The 21,236-nt window shown below is 39.7% G+C and overlaps 1 protein-coding gene across 3 annotated transcripts in view; it reads right to left on the bottom strand.

The window, feature by feature from the left end:
- INO80D (INO80 complex subunit D) overlaps nt 1–21,236 on the bottom strand; it is a 60,575-nt gene that overhangs the window by 29,663 nt on the left and 9,676 nt on the right. For 2 of the 3 annotated variants that reach the window (XM_050969575.1, XM_050969573.1), the window contains exons 2-5: nt 18,759–18,853; nt 18,414–18,660; nt 10,720–11,477; nt 7,272–7,380 (exon numbers count right to left, since the gene is read on the bottom strand). In XM_050969575.1, the coding sequence (XP_050825532.1) occupies nt 7,272–7,380; nt 10,720–11,477; nt 18,414–18,631 (1,085 nt within the window). In that variant the 5' untranslated portion in view covers nt 18,632–18,660; nt 18,759–18,853. Of the gene's footprint in view, nt 1–7,271; nt 7,381–10,719; nt 11,478–18,413; nt 18,661–18,758; nt 18,854–20,599; nt 20,791–21,236 lie in introns of all 3 variants that reach the window. The other variant, XM_050969574.1, reaches the window with a different exon arrangement.

The following is a 21,236-nucleotide window of genomic DNA, read 5'->3' as shown; positions in this document are numbered from 1 at the left end:
TCACTGAAAAGTCTAATTGAATACTACAGAGGAAATGTTTCCCTTGAGGAGAAGTATTGAAAACAAGCCAGCCTCATAGACTTAAGATCAGAAGGGACCATTATGGTCATCTAGTCTAACCTCCTGCACAATGCAGGTCACAGAATCTTGCCCACCCACTCCTGGAACAAACCCCTAACCTATGTCTGAGTTACTAAAGTTCTCAAATCGTGGTTTAAAGACCTCAAGGTGCAGAGAATCCTCCAGCAAGTGACCCATGCCCCACGCTGCAGAGGAAGGTGAAAAACCTCCAGGGCTTCTGCCAATCTTCCCTGGAGGAAAATTCCTTCCTGACCCCAAATATGGCAATCAATAAACCCTGAGCATGTGGGCAAGACTCACCAGCCAGCATCCAGGAAAGAATTCTCTGTAGTAACTCAGATCCCAACTTTGGAGATCTGTTGAAAGACACTATTTAACATGTGCCCTTTTTACACTGAAGTAGCTAAATGGAGACTCTAAAATTCAGAATTCTGCTGCTGCTGCCAACCCACTCTGCAGCCCATACTCTCCTTTTCACTCCTTTCCTGCTAACTCCATTTTTTAGTCTGTAGGATGAGCTCATGGGAAATACCGAGCCAACAGTTACACCAGCGGCAAGGACTTGTCCGTAGGACAGCTGGATCTCTGGAAGGCACCTGCAACCCTAGCTCCACTGCCAGGGCCTACAGCCGGCCAGCACAGCCCACCAGCCATACTGGAGCGTTGTTCGTCCCCATTATTGCCTCTCCATATAGCTTTTCTTGATGGTCAGTTACTAGTTTAATGCAGCAAATGTCTGCATTGCCTCAGGCATCGCCATCCTGCTTCAGTGCTGAGAGTCGCCACTAGGTGTCAACATTAAAGAGCACAACCTCCTCCCTCTAAGGCAGGGGTCTCAAAGTCCTGTCCCATGGGCCATCTGCCGCCGGAGAACCTCCCCACTGCAGCCAGGGGAGGAGATGCAGGCAGACACATGCCAGCAATCTCAGCTACAGGCACTGCCCCCCGCAGCTCCCATTGGCTGGGGGAGAGGGACAGAGATACCTTCATTAGTTGCTGGGCAGAGTCAGCCATGGAGGCAACACCACTTTTTTCCACAATAAATACAAGTCAAAATACTGAACACAACTATCTGATGCACACCTTTATGCAATTCTGAAGGTTTCAACTGATCAGTCACTGAGGCCAATCAACCACAAATTGACAGAACTGAAGCATTGCCAGGTGGCTGGTCACACTAAAACTCTCCGGGAGGCGAAGAACTGTATAAAGTTGTATGATATATTTTTTAATTTGAATTTTTTAGAAATAATAAAACTAATATAAAATGTTTTCTTTTCTGAACACCAGCTTCAGTGACACTATTGGCCCGCTGGGAGGATTTGAGAACTGGCACTGGCCCTAAGGTAAATTGCGTTTGAGATCCCTGATCTTAGGAATACCAAGGACTCTGCAAACACTAATGGATTATCAATTCTTTGCACTTATACAGAACCAATTATCCACAGATCCCAAGGTGCTTTCAAGAGCAGGGTGAGCATACTTACATCCATCTCAGAGGATGAAATTAAGGCAGAGGCTGTAACCTACACCCTGCTGGGTTCACATAATCAGTCAGTAGCAGTTCTAGGAATAGAACCCAGGCATCCTGACAGTCAGGGCCGTCCTTAGGCATAGGCAACATAGGCAGCTGCGTAGGGCACCTGAAAATTTGGGGCACCATTGGGTCTTAGTGTCCAGCCTCTTGTTTTCCTATCCCTGTTCTGACCCTTCCTGCAGGCTCCCACAGATGGCTGCTCTAGCCTGATGAGTCTTCCTTGGGAGGGAATCTAGTAGTTAAAAGTGAAAAAACCTCCAGCCTGCCAGACCTATTAGCACAACATTGAAACTATTAAAGAGACATTCAAGGGGTAATAAAGCCATTTAACAGGCATTTGCCAACCCCAAGGTATATACTGACAGGTTTCAGAGTGGTAGTCCTGTTAGTCTGTATCAGCAAAAACAAGGACAAGTCCTTGTGTCTCCTCAAAGACTAACAAATTATTTGGGCATAACCTTTTGTGGACTAGAACCCATTTCATCAGATGCCCACTAAAGCTTATGCCCAAATAAATTTTTATACTGTCAGTTTCTGACTTTACTGACAAAAACAGTTGTGCATTAATGTAATATTTACACAGAACATGTCAGTCTACAGGACCTTAGTTTAAAATTTGCTTTAAAAATATTTCATTAGTGAGCTGGAGAAGATTATAAAATCACATTTCTAAAAAATGCTTGCATAGAGTTTTAGATGCACAATCATCTTTAGCCTTAAATGTGTGGATCTTCACACATAGTTTTTTAAATAAATCCTTCAAAAGACCTCCCTTATCTAAAATACACATTTTAATTACTATAGTTAAAAAAAAAAGTGCTTCCAAGTCTTCCTGTCCTTTCTGTCCATCCCTTCACCACCTCTCCCGCCACTCCCCACTGAAGAGAGCCCTTAAAGGGACAACAGTCCTTCCCTTCCAGATAGCTGGACAAAGAGTTCCCTTTCTTTACTTCTGACTATCAGACAAACTAGTTTTAAAAGTACCCTCCAGCAAAATCAGTACTTTAGTAAGATAAAATCCTTGTTATACCTAAAATCTTTGGAAACATATTTTTTTAAAGTTGGTGAAATTTCATAAACATGTCTCTTGTTATGGAGATCGCACAAAGTAAATTACTGTTCCCTTTTTCTAAAAGTAATGAACATTGTTATGAACACACTAAACCTCTCTGATTAATTTAAAAGAATGTCTTTGTTTCAGTGAGTTAAATATGTAGTAATCTGGAATGCTGGCTTAAGATTTGAGTACATTTAAAATATAAATTCAGCTTAGAAATACTGATGAAGAAAATGTAAAACAGAGAAGAGCTGCATCATGTATTCCATTATATGTAATGTTATATTCAGCAGCACAGCTGACTCACCCTTACTATGAAGTTTTTGCAAATAAATCTCTGACAAACTTCAGGGCATATCAAAAAACCTGTGACTGACATTTTTTATTCCCAAAGTTTAGTCCTTTTAATTAGGTACTTTCTTCATGTCCATTCTGCATGAGGGAGAGTGCATGGAAGTCTCTGAGGGGAACTGTGACTCTCCGCCACCATGAGGCAGGCTGGGCATCTCATTATCCTTTGCTGTCAAGTCCCTCCTCCCCATCCCCCGCCAGGCTTTGAGCTTGGGCTGCCATCCGGCATAGGGCACCAGTTTAATAATACTGCATAGGGCCCCATAAATCCTAAGGACGGCCCTGCTGACAGTCCTGTATTTCAACCTTTTACAGCTTTCTCCCAGAGCTGGGTTTAAAATGTGTGCTTTGACCACTATTATTCTCTCCCCCAACCCTGGTGAATGCTGAATTGCACTCAATGTCAATCACTTGCCTCTATGGTAGAGGTGAAAGTAAGCCAGTATGGTTCGATATGGCATACCAGCAAGAGCCAGTACACCATGCCGGACCGCACCGGCTTCTGTTCTGTGGGTACGTCTACACAGGAGAGGGGGGTGAAAAAAGGAAAAAAGACCTGGGCAGCGAGTCTCAGATTTTAAGGGCTCTGGGCTCCCCACAGCAGCGGCTCTACCAGCTGGACTGGGGCCAGGATTTAAAGGGCTCAGAGCTCCCGCGGCTGCAGGCAGCCCAGAGCCCTTTGAATCCCGCCCGTGGCTCCAGCAGCCGGGCTGGGGCCGGATTTAAAGAGCATGCATCCAACGAAGTGGGTATTCACCCACGAAAGCTCATGCTCCAATATGTCTGTTAGTCTATAAGATGCCACAGGACTCTTTGCTGCCTTTATAAATCTTGAGAGGCACCGCCTCTTCCGGATGAGGGCACGCCCCACCCTCAGGACTCCGGCAGTACCGGTAAGTCCTGTAAATTACTTTCACCACTGTTCTATGGGTACGTCTACACAGGAGAGGGGGTGGGAAATAAAAAAAACAAACGACCTGGGCAGCGAGTCTCAGAGCCCATGTCAACTATCTCAGGCTCACAGGGCTTGTGCTACGGGGCTAACAATAGCAGTGTCAATGCTCTTCCTCGGGCTGGAACCCAGGCTATGAAATCCAGCCAGGGAGGAGGGTCTCAGAGCCCTGCTGTGAGTGTCTGCACTGCTGTTTTTCCCCTCTTTTTAAGGCAACCCCTGTGAGCCTACGTCAGTTAACCCAGGCTGAGAGACTCATTGCCATGTTGTTGAATTTCAGTTTGTTTTGTTTTGTTTTGTTTGGCAGCATAGTGTACTCTATTACTCCTTCTTACTTGAGGAGTATTTCCATTGTTATTTTCAGTGAGGCCTGAGTAGGAATACAAATAAGATTTCTCTGGCATTCAGCTCCACTATCTTCCTGCCCTGCAGCAACTGGGACACAAGCCAAAGGGGAGGTGAAGGATAGTGCACAGTGTCTGTCTACGAAACCAACACAAGTTAATTTAAAACAGGAATACATTCACTACAAATAAAATATTCAGATAAGAGTTGAAACTTTCCTAAGAGCATGGTTTAAAGCAGAATGCCATCCCATAGGAATCAATAGGAGATTCTACCCATCACAGCTGATCTGGTCAAAGATGGAATGAGTTAAGTTTTACTATGTTTATTGTTAAATACAGCGTTAATTTAAAAAAAGCCAATCCTCAGATTTCGATACCTGATTTTAGAATTTAAGTTTTAGGAAAAGATTCAAGTTTTCCATTAAAATCAATGCAAAATTCATAAGAAAGTAAAAAACAAGGTGCTAGCTGCCTTTGGTTAGCTTGCTATCAATTTGAGTAGCTATTAAATTAGTAAGGCAGAGCCACTTTAACAAACCAAACTCATCCATGGAACAGTTTAAATTAATATATCTTCAGAAACAGAGAACATGGTGCAGAATGTCAAAGTAGAATAAGGAATAGATATTTAGTTAATAACAATCTTTACTGAAGCTTGACAAACAGAAATACAATTTTGAACAACTACAAACAAGCAAATGTGTCAACGTTTATCCATAAACAAAATTAGAAAAGGTGCTGAAGAGTCTGACCCTAAAGTCTATGAGTCTATGAGTAGAACTGGGCAGATTAATAGAAGTGTAAGAGTTGCAAATGATGTACAATAATTTATCAGTTATGGTCAATGAAGAGGGTGTTTTAAGTGAAGTGCACAATGTTAAATGAAATAGAAAAATCAACATGTGAAAAGAACATGGAGGATACAGCAAAAGTAAAAAAACAACCACCACCAAATAAAAAATAAACCACAGACTAGGAAACTAATGCACAACCCACTATAAGCTGAAAAAGAAATTGGGAGGTAACATTCCAATCAAATGTTAAGGAGGGGAAGACTATAGTCATAGGAAGAGTTCTTTGACTGGACACATGATCTTTTTTGAAGGTTATATTTGGTTTAACAGATGAACTAGACATACTTCCATGCTGACTGTAGTTTTCCATTTGCTCCCTAATATTATGTTCCCTAATAGCCAGGCTGTGAGGAATACCGGGGGAAAAAAGCTTTAATTTAGCTTTATTTTAAAAATATTTGTAACTTCTATGAAAGCTCGCTGTTTTTCTGCCTTGTGATCCCAAAAGAGCAACTGACTTTCATGTCAGCTTAAAAAAAATTTCTTTTTAATTGGGGAAAAGGAATATTAAAAGGGATGGTTTTGGTCTGCTGATTGTCATCAAAGTTTGGCTAGGTGAGGGCATTCACCATATATTTCCGGCCTTCTCTCAATTTTGATCACCCTTTTGCAGTTCACCATGAAAATGCCTTTACAAATTGGTATGTTTTTCTGCAAGCTGGTGTCCTAGCAGTTCAGTTTTGCAGTTTTAAATATCACATTTGCAAGAGCACAGAAGTATTACCACCATACCCAATCCATGTCTTCTGGAAGAAGGTTCAATGCTTTTAGACACAAGGAAAATATCTGGTTCTGTACTGAAACTGAACCATATTATACAAGCTATAACAAAACTTAAAAAAGGCTGTGATTTCATTTTGTGATTAACATGCCTCAAACTCCTTTCTTCTAGATTATCTCAATTTAATTACAATACTCTGAATGGTATACTTCACTCCCTGCATGCTAAAATGACATTAACATAGAGACACATAGGAACATATCCTGTTGTGAGACGGCACACTCATGGATTACAGATATTTGCACAACATTTTAAGCTGTTCTGCACCAGCAGTACAAAGGTACTGCCAGTTTATAATTAAAACCTAGAACCTGATGTTACTGGTTAGTCGATGAAGGCTTAATACCACTTCTCAATTATCAATGAAAAGAACAGTTATGCAAACTATCAATCCTATATTCCTCCCTACTGTATCACAAACAAATTAATTTATTAACAAAATTATTACTAAAAGGTAGTAAAAACAGAAAAGATAAGTCCTGATTTTGGCCCCAATACAGAAAGTCATCCTGATTCAAAAAGCATTTCAGTGTCTGCTTAAACCCCATTAAGTGGGATTTAAGCACATGTTTAGGTCCTTTCCTGAATCTAGGCCTTTATCCCTGCCCTACTTCAGCAGCAGACTGCTGGTTCTGTGGGACTGAGTCAGAATCGTAGCTCTTACAAATAAATGAACTGAAACAATCCTCACAGGGAAAGGGGAAAAAAAACCATCTTTGCAGAATCTTAGCCCTAGTTAAAATAACTTGCATTCTAGTCCTGGGCATTGCCTGATAATGACATTTGATCTTTTAGCAGGATTATGATAAGACCAAACTTAAAACCAAAAGTGAACCCACTGTCTCCAGAAGCAAAAGAACAATTCAGTGACAAAATTATTGATTAGTACAATTTTCAAAAGACAGAAACAACAAAAGATTTTGAAAAATACTATAGGCTGCTACAATAAGGTTTAAAATTCATCCTCCCATTTTATCTTCTAAGAAATATTCTATTCTCTTTGTACATTAGTTTTTTTTAATTATTCTCCTCATCCAGAGAAGAGATCAGATTTATGTTCTCATCAAATGTAAAATGGAATTTAGAAGTCTACTCTCAGTCTGTTACTGTGATTCCCGATCGCATTTCTGATATTTGAGGCAGAGCTTCTGGATAGAGTTTAACAACATGTTGACCTAGTACTGCTTTATAATAAAAGGTCTTAATTCAGCAAAGCACTTAAGCCCCACTAGCTTTGCTTAAAGTAAAGCCCATGTTAAACTGCTTTGCTGAATAGGGGCCAATACGAACAATACAAAAAAGGATACTTACTCATGTCTTTCATATCTGAGAGTTTCCCGAATAGACCATGCAACCTGGTATGGTGAAGTTTGCTCTGAATCCTCCAACTCTTCTCCACTGTCTTCAGACCAGTCCAGCCCTGAGTAGAGGAGAATTGGAAACATGAAGACTGGATGAAGAGAGACTGTAATCCTCAAATATCTGTGAATAACCTGTGGCAATAACCACCACCAACGGCCTCTGCCTGTTCTATGTCGTACATAGCATAGTAGTGAGGATGCATTATATTTGATTTATTAAGTAATTTTCTCAGTAACAGTTACGATAGCAGCTTCATTATAGTGTATAAACAGCATGTAACTGCATTTTTCAATGATCAGTTTTATCCCTTTTATCTCTTTATTGGCCTTCTTTGTCCCTAAATATATTAAATAAAAGCCAAAACTACCACCAGTCTTATGTAAAGACAAATATCTCTGCTGTGCTCAATGTTAGATTTTTTATGAAGATAAAGAAGAAGTCCCTACCATGAAGAGTGGACAGTCCAATAATTAATAGTAAATGGTCTAAATAAATTACATAACCCTGTTTCTTATTTCTGTACATATTATAGACCCTCTGCTCCCCCTACAGAAAAGCTTGGAGAATAGCAAAACCATGGGAGAAAGCTATAAGGACAGAGGGGGATACACAGCTACACAGTTTGTTCCTCTGTTCTTTCCTGTGTAAATCACCTGCCATCTCCACCAGATATCAGTGAGAAAGGGGCTTCCGCTCCAGGGGGAAGACACAAGAGCTGGGGTCAGTCACTCTTAAGCAGCGTGTTCACCTTCCTACACAGCTTAAGTACACACAAGAATACCAGATTAATTAACAATTTTTGGAGCAGGATCAATTCATTCTGTGATTTTTGTGTCCCTCATTACCAAAGAGCCCAGGACAGTATCCTACATAGCACTGCAGGACTTTGCTGAAAAGGTCAACCAGGAAGGACCATGGAGGGAAGTCCCTCCAGATGTCTGGGCAGGATCAAGCCAGGGTTCCTATGGATTCTCATCTTCTGCATCTTTTCATGGCCCCACCCTATCCTTGCTGATCTTTTAGAGAAGGATGGGAAAACGCAGTTTCCCTTCCAAATCAGCTGATTTTTTTGTTCTTCTCTCATGTGTTTTTACATATGGCCCTAAATATAGAGCAGGAGTTGGGGACAGAGTGTTAAGCTTTTCAAAAAAAAAAATAAATAAAAATGAAATGGCCCCTTATTATTGTATTTTATCCAAGAAGATTTGGGGCCAAGTTTCCAGAGCAGGTGTCTAGAGGCTAGCTTCCCTGTGTTAATTTAGGAACCTAAATACAGATTTGGGGTAAAAATTTCAAAAGCACCTATGTGATTTAGGACACAGGACTTTGATTTAAGAGTCGGGAATTGGAAACCTAAATTCTGGTTCTTAAGTCACTTAGGTACTTTTGAAAATGTTATCTTTGAGCCTATTTTTAGACTTTGAAGTTTGGCTCAGGTGTAAACGCTAAGAAACTTGAAAAATAAAAACAGACTTACACTTCAATTTATTTTACTTGAAAAATAAACTAGCTAAATTGACATTCCATAAAGGCACATGCACAATGGATGCAGTGTAATCAATTTTTTGGCACAAATTAAAAACTAATATCATAAGTAGGGCTGTTAAATCTTTTAACTCCTGAAAGGGGAATGGGGAGCACTGGACCTTTTTTCCATTTTGTTTATACAAACATCAGTTTGCATAGTTTTACTAAAAATTAAGGGTATCTTTTTAAAGATGCTGAAAGTAAGATTCATATCTTGTGCCTGTCAACTCTAGTACTAGGTATTTTCTTAAATAGAAATCCCAGAAGTTTTTCTACCAGGAAAAAAAGTCTCTAAGAATAGTCCATACTGTGAGCCCGCAAGTAAGTATTTATCTACTCCCACACAGCTAATGTATAATTAAGTGTATTATGTTAATTAGCAGTTATAAAATGCTATAATCTTATTTTCATTATCACATTTATTATAGCATAACATTTCCACAATTTTATATATATATATCTGATCAAACATTTTCCTAAAACTAAGTACAATAGGAAAACTTATTTTTATAGAAAGTGTTACTGTAGAATGTGACACATGTGACAAAATGCATCACATGTAGAATACTACTCTTATGCAGGCTCATGAGGCCAGACAACTTTCTAACCTATTTGGGAATCTTGACACTTGAGATGGTCCTGGTATCCTCATTCCTCAAATTAACTGCATTATCCAGAGAATCATGAAACAGTTCTTTCAGAACAACATCCTTAAGAGACATGCTGTAGGATACTAATTAGCTTCCCAACAAACAGCCAAATTGTCCCACAGGTGCCAAAAGGCAGATCTTAATAGCAAATTAAAAATGATTTATTGAAATAGCAAAAATTAGAGATGTTTGTGATGTGTGCCACTAGTTAAATAATTGCCCCCATACTAGAAGTAAAAAATTTTTAAGATACAAATGGCTTGCTGTTTCTATTTCTATTGTATTACATTTCTAGTTCTTGTTTCTCCTATTTACTGCCCACTTTCTTACCCCTGTAAAACTAAACTATAATCTAAAGCTAAATTAAAAAGCAAGGTAACAGCGGTGTATGTATCTCAACCTCCATTTACAATGGAGACAATGAGCCACCACCTTATCCATATTCAAATACCTCTTAAAATTTCAAAAAGCCGTATTTCCACAAGCAGAACTCAGTAAAACAATTTAAATTAAAAACAAACCTACCATATAGGCAGTTAACACAATGATTAAAACTTATTACTGTGGTGTCTGCATAATAATAAATTAATAATAGTATATATTATTAATGGGTAAAATGGACAACTTCTGCAGATAATCATGGAAGAACAGCACCTTCACAATCAGCTTCTGAATGCTCATTCTCTAGTGGAATATACCACTAGTCTCTCTTTTACTGAATCAGATCCCATATCTTCGCAGTTTGCGCTCAAAATTCCCAATGAAGTCAACTGGTGTTTTGGGAGTGCACAGAATGCACATTCAAAGCCTCAAAGTTGTATTTGCACTTTCATTCTACAATCTCCTTTTTTCATTAGTTTAATATTCGGGTTTTACAACATAGCCTCTATGTCTATCTGGTCTATACACTCAGCCTAGGAACACTCAGGACCATCTTTACCACTTCACTTGAAAACGAACAACAAAAACAAAAAACATACACACCTGAGAGTGAGTTATACCTCAGTTTGGCCTCTCAAAATCATTAACTAGCATTTTTTTTAACAAGTGATAAAAAATAAAAAAAAAGGTGGTAAAACAGATGTGACCTGCCTATACATCTCTTGACATATTTCCCCCTTTCAGAAAGGTATAAGTGCATGTCCTGATGAATTTAAAGGCATATACTCTCATAGCAACCAGAAAAAACAGTGCAGTGATGTACGTAATTATCTACCTACCTAAATGTGGAAACAGATCAGTTTCCAGCTGCTGTTTTCGAGTGCACAGTTTCACCAGTCTCTGTAGCCGGCTCATGCAGGATGAGTGTGGAGAAAAGGCTGTGGCTTTCATGAGGACCCGATCAGTCCTTGGTGGGTCCATGACAGGAGCCCTGGTGGGTGGCAGGAGAGGCAGGGGTCTCTTGTTAGACATCTGCCTTGCTTGTGCTATAGTGTGTGTGGTGGGTGCCACTCCCTGCATTGGTAGGCTGGTGTTCTGAGGTTGAGGTGACTTGCAGACTAAGCCCTGCGATAGCCCTGTAGGCTTTAAAGAAGTTGATAAAGGTGGCAGATGGGAGTGCTGCTGCTGCTGCTGCTGCAGTGGCTGCTGCTGCAAAGGTGCAGGAAGGGGGCTAAAGTGCTCTTGGTGAACTTTTAAAATCTCTGTTTCTCTCTGGCGCTGCCGGTTTTGGGCCAACTTGCTCTGCAACTTTTTCCTCACCGTTGCCCCTTTCTTTAAGTCGTCATCCTCCTCATTGAAAGCAAAGGGATCTTCTAACTCTGCTTCCAGGTAGTGGAGAGGAAGCCTAGCCCCGGGTGGAGAGAGGGACATCCCATCCAGTCCATTGGACATCTTCAAGGCCAGCGTGGGCACTGTCAGACTGAAGGCCATAGCATCCATCTGGTGCCTGACCTTCACCTCCTCTATTGGATCATTCTTTTTCTTCCTCTCCTTTTTAGGTATAAAGCCAAGTACCTGTAGGTGGCTGTTGCAGTACCTTCAAAAGTGAAAACAGTAAGTTCCTTTTTCTCTTCTTTAAAACAAACACGCTTAAGAAAGCAAAAAAGATGAAACCACAAACAGGAAACCCCAACAACAACAAAAACCATCTGACCTGCCACTGAAAAAATTAGATTATTAACTCATGTTTGTGTACTAATGAGTTTCTACAATCACCTCCCATCTTTCAGATCCATAATATAAAATAAAAACTTCCACATGAGAGAATTTATCATTTTTGGATTTTTAAAAAGTCTTAGTATGTTATTCATATGAGAGCCAAATACCTATCCTTTAAAAAATATATATATTTATCTATCCCTCATATCCTTAACGGACACATACAGGGCAAGGTGAACAAGACAAATGGACTGTATGATACATTAGAACAGAGGTTCTCAAACTGTGATCCGTGGACCACCAGTGGTCTGCGAGCTCCAGTCAGGTGTTCTGTGGATAACTCCTGCTAAGGTGCGTGCCTTGGCGACCTCACACAAGAGAATGAAGAGCCACTCAACTAATTGGTGGAGCCGCACAGACGTGGCTCCACTAATTAGGTGCCTGGATCCTGCAGAAGACACAAATGTAAGGTGAGGTGGTGGCCTTGGGAGGAATAGGGGGTATGTGGGAGGGGACAGTGGGGTGAGAAGAGGGGGTAGGGGGCATTTGGGATATGCAGGGCTGCGGTGGCCAGAGAAAGAGGCAACGTTCCCCAGCTACAGGGCTGTGGCTGCCGGGGAGAGACCCCACTCCTTCCCAGCCCCAGCTCGGTGGCTGCTGCAGTGGAGGGAGAGACCCGCTTCCTTCCCAGCCCCAACTCGGAGGCTGCTGCGGTGGGGAAGAGAGGGAGAGAAGCCCCCCTACTTCCCAGCCCCAGCTCAGGAACTGCCGCGGCAGGGGAGAGGGTACATCCATTGCATTAGAAAGGTAAGAATACTGATACACCTCTACTCCAATATAACGTGACCTGATATAACATGAATTTGGATTCAACGCGATAAAGCAGTGCTCTGGGGGGGCAGGGCTGCACGCTCCGGAGGATCAAAGCAAGTTCGATATAACGTGGTTTCACCTATAATGCGCTAAGATTTTTTGGCTCCCGAGGACAGCGTTATATCGGGGTAGAGGTGTATTAAAATATGAGTTGTGTGCTTTTTATTTGTAGAACAAAAAACAATTTATTATTATTGTTTTATTTATATAGCGGTTTTATCCAAAGTGCTTTACAATAGTTAGCGAACGGTACAAGCAACATTTGGAAAGATCATTAAGTGGTCTGCCAAGATCCTCAGCAATTTTGAAGTTGTCCGTGAAAAAAAAATATATATATTTGAGAACCACTGCATTAGAATATAAACTGAAGGGCCCTGACAAGAAGAAAGCTATTAAGGGCCAGTCAAATGGAATCATTTTAAAATCCCACATTTAAAATTATAATAAAGACTACTATCTCTGCTATCAGGCTGTTCTTTCACAGAGAGTAAATTTGCATGGTTTCAGTATGATGTACGTTGACAAGATAGAGCTAATACACTTCTGTGACTGAGACACAAATTACAAGAGGCTTTTTCCAGGGACAGTCTCGAATTGGAGATCTTTGCTGAGAAGGGCCACTATTTGTGTTTGATGATTAAGCAACTAAATAAATGGCTTTAACTGTATGTTACTTTCTATGGTTAAGTACATATCATAAAGAGCAACTGAGTAAATCAGATCAAAAACTATATTAATATAGGCAAAAAAGTTCTATCCTGGCATCACTGTGCATTGTTTATATAATGTAATGAAAATGTACACTCACATTATAGCACAAATATGGATTTCAAGCTGCTATCAAATGAACTCTTTTCTAGTTAATTTTACTTTAAAACCACTGACAGTCTGTCTCAAATGTATTAACACTAAAGGACTAAAAGTAATGATGATCTACAGTGACAGATGACATACTAGATTAGGGAATCTAACAGATAAACAATTAATTCTAGGCTGTCTAGATACTCTAGAACCACCAGGTGATTGGGAAATAGCAACTATGATTTCTCTGCACCTGTGTAGAGTCTCTGTTGCCAATGGAGATCTGCCTATTTCAAGTTGCAGGATTGGGGACCACAATTCTTATATTTAAAGAGACAGATTCAAGGAAGGAGGCTGAAAATTACAGGCTTGAAAGTTTAACATCTGTATTAAAAACTGGAGATATTTATTGATAGCTTACAGACCTGTTCGGGGAGGTACTATTTAATAGCTATGAGTCAGTATGCATTTTAAAATGAAATTATTTTTCGTCTATGTGGAGAGGAACAATTGAGTTAATATTTTCAAAACCTCATGACAAAATTTAACACTACTGATCAGTGGTTCTCAAGCTGTGGATCAGAACCCCAAAGTGGGTCACAACCCCATTTTAATGGGGTTGCCAGGGCATCTTAGACTTGCTGAGGCTCAGGGCTGAAGCCGAAGCCTGAGGGATCCAGCCCTGGGCAGTGGGGCTCAGGTTATAGGCTCCCTGGCTGGGGTTGAAATCCTTGGACTTCAGCTTTGACCACTATCCCACCCAGGGCAGTGGGGCTCAGGCTTTGACTCCCCCACATGGCACAGTGGGAATCAGGTGGACTCAGGCTTCGGTCCCCGTCCCCCTCCGGGGTCATGTAGTAATTTTTGTTGTCAGAAGCGAGTCATAGTGCAATGAAGTTTGATAATCCCTGCTATAGACTATTGTCTAAATGTAAGGTAGTTAATAGATTACAAAAGGTAATGAATTAATAGGTAGAAAGCAGAGGGCTGATACTAAATGTGTGCAATCTTTGTGGAAAAGTGTGAGAAGGCGATTCCTGCAGAAGGCATACTGAAGTACTTTTTTTTTTTTTTTTTGTAAATTGACAGCTGTAATAGATAAAAGTCATTCAGGACATAATACTGCTTCTGTTGAAGTCAATGGGAGTACTCACATGCTTATTGTTAAGAAATTAAGTATTTTTAACTAATATAGGTGTCAGTCTAGCAAGAGACACTGTCAGAATGATTTAATGGGAAAAAAAGTACAAAACAAGCACAATGGAAATGTTTCCATGCTGGGTTTTTTTTTTTGTTTTGTTTTTTTGGTTAATCCAATGAAAATAGTTTTGTTTGGTTTAAACATTTCCCTGCAGTGTTTGTATTGCAAACAACGCAGCCCTGTACATGGGCACGAGCCAGAAGGTGAAACTGAGTAATCTATTTTCATTGCACAAATCAAAGGAAACACAAAAAAATAAGTAAGAAAGGACAGGGAGTTAGATTGCAAAAAACTGCCAGTTTCAAACTATTTGTTTTTATATAAATAATTTTTAATCTGACATTTTCTCTTTAATATGGTAGAGGGAAAAACTCTGGATCTTTTAAATCCTTAACGGATAGTACTGCAGGATTTAAAGTTAATAGAACATTTACTTATACAGGTAATCTCTCTAGATACAAATCCAAAGATATCAGGCTATCATTTCATGAAACACTGGTTAGACCACCACGTGCAGGCCATTCCTATGCTACAAACAAAGAGTGAGTCTGTTCTTTAAGCTATGTGTATTGTTAGGGCTTCTGTTTTTCTGAGTTTATTAATTTCATTTTTGGGGGGTTATTTTTAGCAATTTGTGAGTTTTATATATATGTCCTAAATTGGGGGGGGAAGAAGAGGTAGTTCAGGGCTCTCTTAGAATATACTGTAATGAGTAATCTCTGTAATGTTCCCTTGTGCACTTTAACATAGTACTGTTTCAAACATAGCAGTACATTAAAGCACACTAGAGAATCTTTAGTGCACATCAGCAGGGTCGACATAGACCAATTAATGTGCAACACATTAGTGCAGTTAAAATCATACCCCTGTAGTCCAAATTACTGCTCCTTGTAGATTAGCCCTTATATACACAAGTAACCATTTCTGATGTTTATTGGATAAACACCAATTTCTATTGATGAGTAGTGTATTATTGATGTTTATCAGTTAAAACTGAAAATCGGAAGCCATAAGTACTTTATGCTGAATGTCAAATACGATCATTTCTCCTTCCCCACCCCAAAAATCAGTGATAAAAACACCTGTCACTCTGGCGTAGACAGGGTGAACTGTGATCAACACACACTGTAAGGGAATGTGGTTGATATCTATTAGAACTAACAGTCAAATGTGGAGTATACAAAGGATATTAAGCTCCACTGACTTCCAGCAGAACAATCACTTCAAGGGTGAAGGGATTAGGGGAACCATGTTTACACCTGATGTCTAACACACTTTGCTTTCTAGTGTATACAAGAGCTTGGAGTAGTGATGAGTTCCAATTACCTTACTGAAAGAAAGATCTCGTTAAGTTGAAGAGTATCACATATGTTAAGAAAGATGAAAAAATGGAAAGGAGGGACTTACAATTCAGAAGAGACTGACAAATGTGGATGTATTTCATTTTGAAAGAAGACAATTAAGAAATGAAATGATAAGTGTTTAATCTATATAAAGTGTAACGTAACATAATTAAAATAATACAATTGAGCTTCATTATCTATTTGCAGTACTTGGACAGATCAGAATTAGGGGACAAATTCAAAGTTAAGAGGGAACATGTAATTTTGCAGAGAGGCTTGAATAGGCAGAATAGACTTCTAATTGAAGTGATGAAGTCGTGTACTAATAGATTTAATTTGAAGAACTTGAATGGTTAATAATTAATTTAATAAGTTAAAGGAATATTAACTATTTTTCTGCTTGGGGGTCAGGAAATAATTTTATCGTCTTCTGATCAGATCTGAGGCTTTTTGCATGTGAGTGCAAAGTGTTGTAAGTTTTTTTTTTAAATAAGCTTCCAAATTATATAGGATGGAGATGAAAGTTATCAAAGCGTTCTATGGCTTACTTCTGATCCTACCCAATTATGTAACAAACTGTAGAACAAAAGTGGGTTGTCTGTCAGATGAAATACAAAAGTCTTGGCATAGAAAATTAAAGGTGGCAAGCAAAGGATGAAGAAATGGCAAATATCTCCATACTGAACTGACTGTGAAAAGTCAGTCTCCTATGACATAGATATAGCCACATCAGCCAAGAACTGTCATTTTGTGCCTGCTCTCAAATTATTATTGGAAACTCATGAAACCCTATTGCTAAACTGCAAACTCTATTCTGAGACGCCGTCTTTGAAAATATTCATTCCAACATCTCTCATTTGAGATTCAAGTTTTACTCCCTTCTTCACACACCTGCTATCCTCAGCTTTCAAATGCTGTAATGCAATGCTTGTCGTGCGGTTTAGTTATTCTGATACAACGCACTCCAGAAGTTAGCACAGTGTACTGTACACATTTTGATACACTTTATTTTACACAATGAATTGGTTTCACGCTTGAAAGATTAATATCAAATTACACGGGGACGCATGGGACCTAGGAACTTTCACTTACGTTTTGGAGGTTTTATAAAAAGTATGGTTAGAAGGTAAACAGGGATTTTGGCCCACTTAGTTCTTGCATCTGAAATGACAATGTATCGTTTGATCTGACAATTTCCATGATTTTTTTTTTAAACTTATCTCCAGTCTTTACCGGATATTAGCAGAGGAATGGTCAATGATTATCAAATCATGACTTGAAATTATTCATTCTGTGCCATCTGAGCATTTGCCTTAGAGCTTTTGGTAAACGTTCTTCTCACTTCATCAGTCTCAACTAAAATGGCAGGTGAAGTGCAAGTTAATTTAGAGCACAATCCAACTGTTGTTTCAGACAACAGATGGAGCTGGGAACCGAAAAGGAAGTTATATGTAGGGCACAGTGGGAACACTAGTAATAATGTGAAAGGTTAGGGAATGGCAGCTAATAAAATGAAAGGTCAGTGAAGAGCTGTCCATTTCTTTTTTGTCATATTCTGTTTACTTTTGGGGTTAAAAATAATTATTTCCATGGTACAAATTCCAATCTCAGATAGTGAATAAACAGTTTATTTCATCGTTTGAAATACTATACTAATGGTGTGATAGTGTCTCTTCAGAAATATAATATCATGGGCACCATGCAGCCAAACTTAGAAGTCAGCCACATTTCTGACCACAACTTGTAGGCAAGTCAGACACAACATAAGGAAATTAAAACCAAATTCTGTCCTTACTTATACCCCGTGCAACTCCAATGATGTCAATATTTAAACCAGTCTTAAAGGGCAAGGAAGAATGGTCTTGTGGCTAAGGCACAGGATTGGGATTCTGGAAGTCTGGTTCCAATTCCTGGCTCTGCCACAGACTTCCTATGTAACCTTGGGCAAGTCATTTAATTTCTGTGCCTCAATCCTCCTACTGTGAAATAGTAATACTTCCCTCCCGCCAGGGATACTCTGAAGATATATTTATTAACATGTGTGAAGTGTTCAAATAATATGGTTACAGGGGACATGTGAGTACCTAAACTGAGGGAGCCCTGAACTTTGACTCTCCCTTGAGCTCCCCAAACTCTCACCAGGAGCCTATGCACTCTTGCAACTCCCCAGTTATATGTTTTTCCAACCCCTCCAAACCCAGATGTCCAACCACAATCTTCCTCAAGCAATTCAAGCACCTTTTAAGAGCATCAATTCCCAGGTATACTCAGTAGAGAAACAAATGAAGTGGAAAAGTAAGTATTATGTAAAGGTTTGATCAGTAGAGTTTGAAGTGAACTTTGAGGAAAAGCAATAATCTTGCTTGAATATATACTTTGCTTCTTCCTTTTCCATCTGATTCCCCACAAACAACAAAAAAACCCCACACTGGTCTTTAAAAAAAAATAAAAGAAAGACTTACAGAAACATACTGATATTCAATCTGTTTGACCCCTTTCTCCCTAACCATGAAGACAGTTCCCAATCAGTAAGACCAAACTTGTAGCCAAGTTGACTGAAGCTATTTCCAATTCATGGAGGGCCACCATCACTCACCTACGGTCCTCAGATTTGGGGATAGGGTTGGTGCAGCGTTGGCTGTTATACTTGGCCACATATTCACATTGCTTGAAGGGGGCAGTCTTGTCCTCCAGAACGTGTCTGATACAGAAGGCGTAGCCGTTAAGTCGCCTTTGCTTGCACAGTTTGGGGCTATATGAGCACAAGGGCTTATTGTCAACCTCAGAGAAGTGTATGTGTTTGCCTTCATACATCACGTGACTCTATTCCTTGTGAACATCAGCTGAAAGAACCAAAAATGTTAAGATAAATCACATGGAAAAAAAGATGCATTAAGTTCTGCATTTTGTTTTTGCTGAGGGGAAGGGCACACGACAGTACCTGATTTTAAATCTTCTGTACCATATCAATGTTAGGAAAGAGCCCCAAGCAGACCACTATCCTGGAATGATGACGAGTCAGATGAAGCAGATTGTCTAAGGAAAATATAAAAAAGGTCCAAATCGGTCAAGATTAAAGCAGACGGGACCGTTTTGCATAGTAGGCAAGGTGTTGGATGTTGTTTCTCAGCACGTGGCTCAGCCAACACTCAACAAACTGGATTAATTAGATAATCCACAGCCAATTATTAAATGGAATGTAGACATATCACTAACCCAAATTTTTGCACGCTAGTATTCAGTGGAATACCTTGCTCAGAATAACCTTCTGAAGAGAGCAGCCCTGATATGTTAAAATTTAATTTCAGCACTCACGCAGCACAGGTACGTTTTTGTTATAGCTGCATGGCCCACATCTGGTGTATGGTATTTGGAATTTGTAATCCCCACAGACTCTGCATAAATCTGTAATCAGCCTTTCCCAAGGCCAGCCAGATTTTACTTACTTTGTCATGCTTATTGGGTGAAATCCTGGCTCTACTGAAGTCAACAGCAGAACCCCCACTGATTTCAGGAAAGCCAGGATTTCACCCATTAGCTGTAGCACGGAGTCATTTTTTAAATGCAGAGGTTCCTAAGGTATATAGAAATAAATCTGTGATCTCACATGCCACCCCTTTCATTTGTGATTTCCCACCACTCTGGAGTTTTTAGCAATCACTTCCTTCTTTTCCAGAGCAGCTTTCAATTAGGTTCAGCTCTACATACATGATACAGCTGCTTTGCTAATGCCCAACTTACATTGTGCAAAACTGTTTGTAATGATTGAGTTCAACTATTAACTAAACAAGCAACCCTGAAGAATTGAAACGCAGTCCTGAAATTGCTGTGCTCCATTTTTTCAATTATTAAGTTTTGTACACCATGTACGTAGAAGTGCTATTCATGTGATAAGTTGATTTGTCATATGCTTGTGTAATTTAACACATACCCAGGATCAGCTGACCTATCCTCTCCCCCACTAATCCTTCTTCCTGGGAAATATTTTAATATTGCAAATCACTGTGGAGCTTCAAAGTCTGCCAGAGAAAGGTTTCCTCCTCCCCACCCAAAAAATTGCACTCCTATCTGAAGCACAGGTCAGTCCTGGGCCACAACAGCTTTTCTATAAATGAAAATGTCATACCGTAAAAGTTAATTATCCAGTGGCCCCACAGGACTAGAAAGGGAGCTTTATATATTGGAAATGGGAGCTTCTCACTATGGTCTAGTGATCACTTCCCGCCTGATAGCTCCCTGAGAAAACTACTTTAGTGTTGTGACATTTTTAGGTCTAGAAAAGCTGTTTTAAGTCATTTGTGTGAGTGTTAGTTAAAATGTCTCTCACACCAAGCATTGCACAGTGGTACTTCGGGTAGCAAAAGCACCTGGATTTACAAGGAAAGGGATATAAGAAATAATTTCAATAAACTGAACAAATTCTATAAAACATTCCCGACAGTTTTACATGTAACATATGTTACATATGCCACTGAATACATGATGGGGTAATATGTTGTAAAGTGTTTACTGATAAGTTTGGAGGGAGCTACATAACTCATCTGTGAATAACAAGGGCCATTCCAAACACATGCAATAAAACTTTTATACCAGATCACTCTCTGCGCGCGCATACACACATGCGACTTTAGTACTTCATTTGCACCAGAACAATGAAGCACAAATATAAATCAACATCTTATCATACCCCAAATTATACTATTCAAGACAACATCAATTACTTTAACCAATTTCTCTGAATGCACCAAGGAGCGAGTACTATAGAAATTCAAAACCAGTCACCAGAATATATCCCATCAGAATGGATTGGAGATCTATTGTTTCCTTGTACTTCCCAGTCTGTCTGTATCCATCTGTTGTCTCTTGTCATAGTTAGACTGGAAGCTTTTTGGGACAGGGACCATCTTTCTGTTCTGTGTTTGTGCAGCGCCTAGCACAGTGGGGTCCTGGTCCATGAACAGGGCTCCTAGGCGCTACAGCAGCACAAATAACAATAATAATAAAGCAAAGACTGTTAAGGCACTGGATCTGCTCTTTAAAGCCATAAATGGTTTCAATCCCAGCTATTTGAAAGATTGCTTCATCTACTACTGTGGCTGTTGAGATAATCTGAGGTGCTCTAGTTAACTGCCTGGTAAATTTGCTTTCCTCTTTGGTTAGTCACAGCTTGGATTTGGTGACATGCAGGAGAAGCTGTACATTCCAACTGTTCTCCTGGGCTTTTGCAGAGGAGGATGTGGGTTAACGGAGATTATTTAACACAAGTTTGGTAATCCATTTGGGCAAATCCTTGAAAACTTGGGATGTCTACCATTAGGCACATTTAGGCACCTAAATAAGTAGCCTGAGTTTCAGAGGTATAGAGCACCTGTAGCAACCACAGCCACCTCTGAAAACTGGGTGACTCACTAAGAAATTA

Source organism: Gopherus flavomarginatus, chromosome 10 (genome assembly GCF_025201925.1).
Source record: "Gopherus flavomarginatus isolate rGopFla2 chromosome 10, rGopFla2.mat.asm, whole genome shotgun sequence".
In the NCBI taxonomy this organism is placed as follows: domain Eukaryota; kingdom Metazoa; phylum Chordata; order Testudines; family Testudinidae; genus Gopherus; species Gopherus flavomarginatus.
The sequence above is the reverse complement of the archived record's forward strand: the minus strand, read 5'-3'. Positions and strand labels throughout refer to the sequence as shown.